Here is an 8,574-nt window from a genome sequence, read left to right as displayed (position 1 = left end):
GTGACTTCAAATCTGATGTGCGCATATTTTTCTACTGAATAGTGGAAACTACCACTTTCAGTATTGAGAGTCAGTGTTCTGCTGCTCGTGATGGAGGACTTGTCAATTCTGCAAGCAACAACCTTTTACAACAGTCACAGGAACATCTGGATAAACAATCAAGCAGATAGATTTGTTCAGCTGTCCTTCTGAAAAGTACTTACATATTTGCAACATGATTTTTCTCAGTTACATTACAAAAGCCTCGCCCATGTTAAATATATCCAAATAAATAAAGTATGATAAATATCATCAAAATTTAGAGTCTGGTACCTTCGTCACATAGAAACAGATCCTTTATAAACATGGATCTAAATTTATCATTTGCTTTAATGTCATCATGATTCAGACTGATATTGCCATTTCCACTGCCTTACTTTTTCCCTACCAATACAGTCTACCAGCTGAATGACCTTATGCTAACTGCAAGTCGGGCAGTTGGATGATAGGATGTAAATGTCAAAGGAAACAAGCAGTTAGGGGTTAAAACAGAGATTATTATGAACACAAGCTAAATTTAGAGATGGAATTGCAAAGGTTGGTTAATATCACTACTATAACTTTACAGCGTTAGGTGCACTAGACAGGCAGCTGTTAGGATATAGAGCCTTTCACACTTGTAAACAAATTTCTAATTTACACACTATAGAACCTGAATGTTATCAGACAAGCAATTGTTCTGGTGCACCCATCTAGGGAAGGGTGCTAGGCTCAACAGAAATTAGTCTTTTCTGTTCAGACACCTGCTTAGCAGAAACCACAGAAATCTGTCTCCTGTGTTACAAAGTATTAGCACAGAAAACCATCACGATTTTTAAAGTATCTGAGCTTTATTTCATTTCAACCTGGTATTCAATTGAATAAAATGTTGCAAATATTTCTTTAGACAACCACAGTTTGCTTTAAAGCTCTACAGAAAACCTTGAAAATCTGCTCAACTGAGTAGTAAATTGAGTCAAGCTGCAAATTCACATTCAGAAAATTGAAAGAGAAATATAGGAATATATATTCCTGTTAACACCAATGTAGTAAGGCATAAAGATGGATAAGGGGAATAATTTTTGCTGCATCTCTGTGAATTTACTATCTTCAGAACACCTGCAGTGACCTGTAAATTAAATCACAGCAAGCAGCAGCATTAGGATGACCCACTGAAAAAGACTCTAATCTGTGTATGTGCATATATATATATGTATGTATGTATATTTATATAAAAAATACATATGTGCCCTTGTGTATACAGAAACAAAACTTGGTTTAAATTTCAATGTGTGGGAGGAATGTTGTCTTTCAATATTCTTTGTAAAGCATAAGAAACTCGTTAATTAACCCATGGCCAGCAGAACTCCAAAGACACCAATTATTACGTGTTCTTAGGTTACAAAAAGCAGTAGTAATTGAATTTTATAGAACACAGAACAGCAAGGGCACACTGCTAGAATTTCTTAATTGCAGTCAAAGTCAGCAGATGATACTATTGGCATTAGAAATCTGTATTTAAGCTGATCTTGGCATTAGAAGCTGTGCCCAAGCCTTCGCTCCATGTAACAGCCCTTTAGGTAGGTGTTGCTGTCTGGAACCCAACCGTGAAAGCTGGGCAGCATCCCCAGCTCTGCCTCTGTTGTTGGGCATTTCAGACACTGCTGCTCCTCACGTGTATTCAAGGCTGCTCCAAAAACGCTGCAGTTTTCCTCCCTCGCATCCTTATAATGCTAACAGATTCGTTTGTTTACCATTTTATTCGGTTATATAATCAGCACATAAAACAATCACGCTGCATTTTACAATGCCCCAGAGAAACTGCAAAGCTAGAGGCCATTTCCTGACATCCATGAGGTAAAAGCATCAAATAAAGCTACACCTCTCAAGAAAAGTTTTAAAAGGCTGTTGCAAGCCGCGATGAGATGCTGAGCAGCTGATCGCAGGAATCACAAGGTAAAAACACTTCCCTCTGCAAAAACGTACTCGACATTCCCTCAGCCGTGGATTTTTCTCATCCAGTTACCATCATGGTCCTATTTCCCTTCATTGTGTGTTGTCACGGGTCACTTTCAGTGGAGAAAAACCTCAAAACTTGAAGATGCGGCATTCTACTTGTTTGCCTTAGCTGCGAGTCATTTCTCCCTGCCAGCTTTGCAGTCAGAGAATTGCAATACTACAAGGGCAAATATCTGCTGTCATGCATGCAGCGTTACTGCTCCTGTAGATTTTTTCCCAGCAGCTGGGAGGAAATGCTCTCCTTGTTTAGACCAAAATTAGGAAATAAGGTTAGGAAATAAGGAGTCAGACAAAGCTGTATACAAGGTTCACGCTTGAGAAACACAAGGGCACAGAAGACTTAGCCACTAAGAAAATTCCACTGGACGTTAAGTTACAATAATTTAGCTCTGTTCATTTATGGTAAGTCAGCCATTTTACTGTTGACCTACTTTGCATCAGCAATAATTTGTCACAGTGCATTCTCCAACTGCTACTGAAAGAAAGGTTGAAACCATACATTAAGAGCATAGTGTCAAAGCAACTGATGTTAATTATACCCTGCAATTCCTATGTTGATGAAATTGTCACTGCTAACCATTAATACAGCATTTACTGTCTAAGCCCAGCTTGCTCTACCAACCTTTGAAAGCCACTGAATTAACATCCTGCTTCACAATGTTCACTTTATGCCACATTGGAATGTAAATCTGAAACATGTAAAAATAACCTCTGCTATTACACCAAGAATGTGTAAATATACATTCCTTTTTAGGAGAGCTATTTATCTCCAGTCTATACATGTTTCACTCTTTAAACTAAGAACAGCTTTAATGTTCTTCAGTCAAGTGGCAGCTTTTGCCAATATAAACTATTTTCTCTAAAAATGATGGCATCAAATAAAGGAAACTTTGGAAAATGTAGAGTGCTACTTGATTTATGAAAATTCAGAAATAAGCTTTACATAGATGCATAAAAAAAGAGAAGAAGCAATGTTGTTCATTTTATTCATTGCTAACCTGCACAATAACAAGAGATCATATTATCCCTGCGTAAGTAAGCAAGGTTAATTAGAAAGACACCTTATGTGGATTTAGTGTTCATGTTCAGTGACATCTGCTTAATTTGGTGACAGAAATGTTTACAAGCATCAGCAGAAACCAATCACTCCAGGAGCATTAACTGGATTCTTTATGGTTTGCACATCAGTAAACTGTTTTGTAAGGTCCTACTGCTGCAGTACGGTCCCCCTGCTTCTAAATCATATCTCAAGCCACTCTTTTTTAGCCATTTAAATCAGAGGCATTTGGGAGCAGACTTAACAATGTTTAAACCTTCAGAATGGTCATTGCTAGTTATGTCACAAAACAGCACAAGAAGACCCTTTTTAGTGATGACAGGAGATAATTCTTTATCCTCTGAGCTCATTCAATATGGGATACAACAAAAGTAGAAGCTTTTGTTGTAGGTGACAATTATTTTCACATCAGATGAGTGCCTCGCATAGGTTACGTCCCAACTGACATGCAGACTGATAAAACAACCAATAATAAGAAAATCCCATGGTATCATGAGGCCTGTCATACAGATCTACCACAAAATCTCTGCAGAGTCAGCACAAAAGTAGAAAACTAAAATCAGCATTATTAGTAACTGAATGAAAGCCCTCACTTTTCTATTCAGACCTAAAAACTACCCTAAGATCTACAGGAAGAAAAAGATCACACTCTGAATGAGGCTTAAGCCAGATCTACATCTCCAGAATAAGCAGGAGAAAAACACAGCCACAAAGAGAACAGAAGAACAGATATTCTTACAGGATACGTATAATACAACTCCCTATAGGAGGAGCATTGTTACCAAAAGTAAACTCGAGTGCATAGAATCCCACACCACACATAGCACAGTGGGGCAACACACTGTGAGAAAAACATTTGCTCACCTGGCATAAACTAGAAGGCAATTGCACACTTTATAGAGACATTCAGTGAATGGTCAAGAAGTCTTAGCAGACTGGTTCGTCAAAGAAGAGCTGTTAACATTAAAGCTGAGTACAGCTGAGCTTGCCCTCAGAACACCAACAGAACAACAGGATTATCCAGTGCTTCACAAGGGAAGTCCAACTAATTTAACTAACGTGCACTGGGCAAGCAGGTCTTGAATGTGCTCTCTCATCTCTAGTATTTGCATTAAAATAAAAGCCTCGCTGGCTTCATAATGGCATCTTAAATGAATTCAAAAGTGACAAGCATTTAGCTTAGCGCGCTGTTTGTTCTACCTGCACCAAAACACAGGATCATACTCCGTTTGTCTGAGGAGCCCTTCCCGTGCCCTGCTGCCAGAGTATGCCGAGCAGTTTCAAAATCAGACAATGGCACATTGCGTGCACATTGGGGTGCATTTAAATTCCAGCTGGAAGAAATCCCAACAACTCTTGAGCACACAGGTTATACCAATTACTAGTTACAGCTGCAGTTAGAAATTATGCTATGAATGAAAACGCTCTGCCGTAAAAGGACTAAAATGTTATTAACCGTCTAAGGGAGCAAGCTCATTCTGGGTTCGGTGTCACATGCCAGCCTCGCAGATGGAATACTTGCTGCCTCGCAAAGCTATGCTTAACCTATCAAAAAGAAAGTACCGACAGCTGATGCTTCCATAATGCGCACAGCTCATGGCAAAGACCGACTGCACAGCTACCCTTTCTGATGCTGCTCTGACTGTGTGCCAGCAAAGGCTGAAGGCAGCACCACGATAAACCAAGCACATGGCTCAGTTAGCAGCGAGCTTCATGAAAGTTTAAAATAGCTTTACAGGAAGCCAAGCTCAATGTTTTGCTTTCTATTTGGACATACTCATGCTGTCTGCGGACATGTAACACAACAAAAATGTCTTTTGAGTTCTCCTACCGCTTGAATACATCTCTTGCTGAGACTTCACAACTTGAAAGCATCGTCTTAAATATAGTACAGTTTTTAAGGTACCAAAATATGAACCTAAACTTTGACTCCACACGACTAACAGTTGCAGTTTAAAGCAAGCTCATTCTGAAGCTTTGGTAATAGATCTGTTATTGCCAGATCCAGATACTGGGCAAGCTCTTTAAAGTTCTGTGCCTCAGGAGCACTTAGGCTTTCACTAGTCTATGTCAGGAAGTCATAGCAGCGGAGAGGCACTAATTAAAGTGCTGAATTTTGACATACGTATGCAGATACTGTTAAAAATAGTATTTGTAAAGATGAACTCTCAAAAAAAACCACAACACAGTGGGAAATACATAGTAAAAAACCTAGACAGCTCAGTGTTATGTTTGGCTTATATATTATCATTTATATTACAGACAAGACCAAGATTTGGAGATAGAACACGTTACTATTGTCACGACGTAAAGGCTAATGGCCACAATGCGTGGCATGTCTGAAGCTCTGTTCTACCCATAGCTACACCAAGTTTAGTTGGCAAATAATGGTTGTTTTCTTCTTCAGAGCAACAGCAGCAGTTCTCCTAACTGAAGTGACCAAGTTGGGTAGGTCTCTTATCACACAGAACAAAGCGATAAAAGTGATATACAAGAGATAAGGAACAGAAAGTTCTTGAGTTTTACTCCAGCACTTTTAACAAGCGTAAATAAAGGGGTAGGGGAATTTCTCTCAAGTGTAGCTAACCACCGTGCTGTATACAAATGGCATTAGTGTGGTGCTTAAGTGAATCACATCTCCACATCATTCATTAACTTTGAATATACATATAAGTATGGGCTTCCCACTTAGGCTCAACCAACCTTTTAAGTTTGGGAAAAAAGATCTACATACCTTTTGTTGAATCCCATCTTAATGATTTCTAAAGTGAAAGTCTTGCATCTGAAGAAAGCAAAAGGCGAGCAACCTTTCTGTAGAGTGGTTAACCTGCTCTTAAGGCTAAGGGACACTCGTCCCAGAAGCTCTTATTGAGCAGAGAATCCATCAGGGAAGAACTGAGAACTTGTGAGCAAGTAGGTCAAAATGGACATTTAGGTTTGCTATATCCTTCATCAGGAAGCCAAGTAAACTTTAATCCTCTGGATTTATTCAAGTCATCTTTGGTGGATGTTATTTCTGTACCTTTTCCTCATTTCCTGGAATTATTTGCCCTGGAGTTATTTCCACATTGACTGATTTTTGAGAGGTTTAAAGTAACATGTACATCATTGTGTTTCCCTGAACTTCCCAAGCATTTATATACGAGGTCTTCATTAATCCATGTCTGTACCAAGTGCTCCCTACCATCAGGGTGCCACTGATGTTCTCAAGCCTTTATAGTACCTATTTCATTTCTACTGTGAGACAAAAATAGTTTAACTGATCCTATGTAATCACGACAAGAGATTAATTAAAATGCCAAGATAGGAAACAATTTATTATAGAGAGAAGAAAAATTTCTCATCCAAAATATAGAAATCTGTACAACTTTGCCACAATCAATATACATGAACTGTACAAATTTACACCAGTTCATAATTTACCAAATAAAAGATGACTAACAAAGTTCACAAAATAGATGGTGGTTTGTGGAAAAGACTTTTACCCAATTAAGAACAAGGAAATTACAAACCAGACCTCCACTTTCTAAAAATAAGAAGTTTACTCAGTCTTAGAAAACTACAAGCTAGCAAATGTACAGAGAGCTGGCTGGTGCTAACACCACAGTTCAGACAGTGTCTTTATATGGTCTTTTTAAAGCCTGTTGCCATGGCAGATTCTGATCACTTGCTACTTTTGAGGCCAGTGTAAAGATGCGACCATTCCCCCAGGTCATACTTACTAGTTTAACTTATGTACATTTATACATACTTGTAAGTGCTAGGTAAAAGTCTGAAAAATAAAATTTCCAGTACTATGGTGTTCATAACAGTAAGTCTTGTTACTGAGCTGCCAAAAATGCTAACAATTAATAAATGTAATAGTGCAAATTTGCTCTGCAAGCCCTACTGCAGAGAATCACTTTATAAATACAGATTGGGGTTGAAAATTGGTGTAGAAATTAAGTAAGATGTCTTGGAGAAACTGACCCTTCCTAGATCATCTTCACTCCCTAGCAAGTTGCAATCGTTTTGACTCACAGGCTATTAAATCACTGAAAGGTACTGTCCAAACTATGGCACTGTCACTTTAAAGTATACCACTCTAACGTGTGCCAGATCTTCACAGCTGTGACATGGTTTAAATTCCATAATCCATCCCCAGAGGTGCCCACCCAAAGTAAAAACCAAATTTATCCATCCATTTTAAGGTGATCCATCCACAGACTATATCTTAACCTGATACAGTCATCATATTGTAGCTTTTGGAAGGGCTAGTTCTGCCCAAGAGAAGTTCCTCCTTACAGCTTATTCTGCTGTCTACCATTTGCATGTTGGTGTTATTTTGGCTACCTCCTGCTGGTGCAGCTTCATACAGCACACAGATTGAGCCATCCTCTCCAATACGATAGGACACTTCATACGGGTCAACCCATAGAGTGAGTTCGCTCGGAAGAAGCTGGAACAGTTCCTGACTGCTCAATCCAATCCGCTGTGCTGCCTGTCCAATGAGAGGATCCATTTTATGGTTGATCCGGATACATCGGTAACCTGATCCCTTGCATGGCTTTTCTGGGAACCAGTGGTGTTTATAATGTTCTACAAAATAAAATAAAATAATAAAAAAAATATTATCCTCCTTAATTCTATATTTAAGACAACACACAGTGATCATCGTTCTCCTGCAAATTTCACACCTAAAGATGCTATAAAGCTTATTGTTTCAGCATCGAGTGACCTGAAAAATCATTAAAGCTTTTATTTTTGTTGATGATTTACATAAGCACAGCTTCCCTTGGGAAGTACTCATGTACAAAGTTGCTGTTTCCTGCTGCCATACACAGAGAACAACGTTTGCCATTTGAAAGGCGTGAAACCCAACCTCCTGCCATTCACAGAAAAAAGTACAAAAAATATAGAAGTCATAGCATACATAGCTGAAAAACTAAAGGGCTTCAAAACTCCACAAACGGGGAAAAAAAAGCACTTTTCCAGTATCCTCTTGAGATCACGCTTGGGTTTAGTTCCTTACATTCTACAGACACCCAAAAATAACTAGGGAAGGAGCTGGGCAGCATTTACCAACTGACTCAAGCTGCATTTCACCACCGATCTTCACAGCCTGTTTTTCAAGGCAAGACACCAATGACTTCACTTACCTTAGGAGTTTTATCCCACCCAAAACCCTATCGGTGTGCAGCTACTCGTAGCCACTATCAAGCACAACAGGGCACAACAGGCTCAGGATTACAAAACCCACAGGGCAGCGACAAAAACCCTCGGTATTTGATCCTAACCAGGGCTGTCGGGTGGCCATGACATGTTTCCAGAAGAAAGGGGAACTGAGACTCATCGTCCACCGATTAATTTTACTTGACGACAAAAAAAAAAATAAATAAAGGAGCAACTTGGGAGCGTTTTTCCTTTAGGAAACCGGGCGGTTTGAGCCTCTGGAGCAGAGCCCAAGCCCCGATAGCTCCCAATGCTTTGTCTACCAGGCC

General features: G+C 39.3%; 1 protein-coding gene across 1 annotated transcript; it reads right to left on the bottom strand.

Moving 5' to 3' along the window:
• Positions 1–6,384: 6,384 nt before the first annotated feature.
• Positions 6,385–7,817, bottom strand: BTG1 (B-cell translocation gene 1, anti-proliferative). The gene has a single exon (XM_009877291.1). It carries the CDS (start codon positions 7,746–7,748, stop codon positions 7,308–7,310), a length of 441 nt encoding a protein of 146 aa, XP_009875593.1. The 5' UTR covers positions 7,749–7,817; the 3' UTR covers positions 6,385–7,307.
• Positions 7,818–8,574: the final 757 nt, after the last annotated feature.

This window comes from Apaloderma vittatum, unplaced genomic scaffold (assembly GCF_000703405.1).
Source record: "Apaloderma vittatum isolate BGI_N311 unplaced genomic scaffold, ASM70340v1 scaffold1161, whole genome shotgun sequence".
Classification (NCBI taxonomy): domain Eukaryota; kingdom Metazoa; phylum Chordata; class Aves; order Trogoniformes; family Trogonidae; genus Apaloderma; species Apaloderma vittatum.
The sequence above is the reverse complement of the archived record's forward strand: the minus strand, read 5'-3'. Positions and strand labels throughout refer to the sequence as shown.

Bases quoted from the DNA above. Each gene is read 5' to 3' on its own strand.
- BTG1 (XM_009877291.1), bottom strand. From the start codon at position 7,748: ATGATCACTGTGTGTTGTCTTAAATATAGAATTAAGGAGGATAATATT.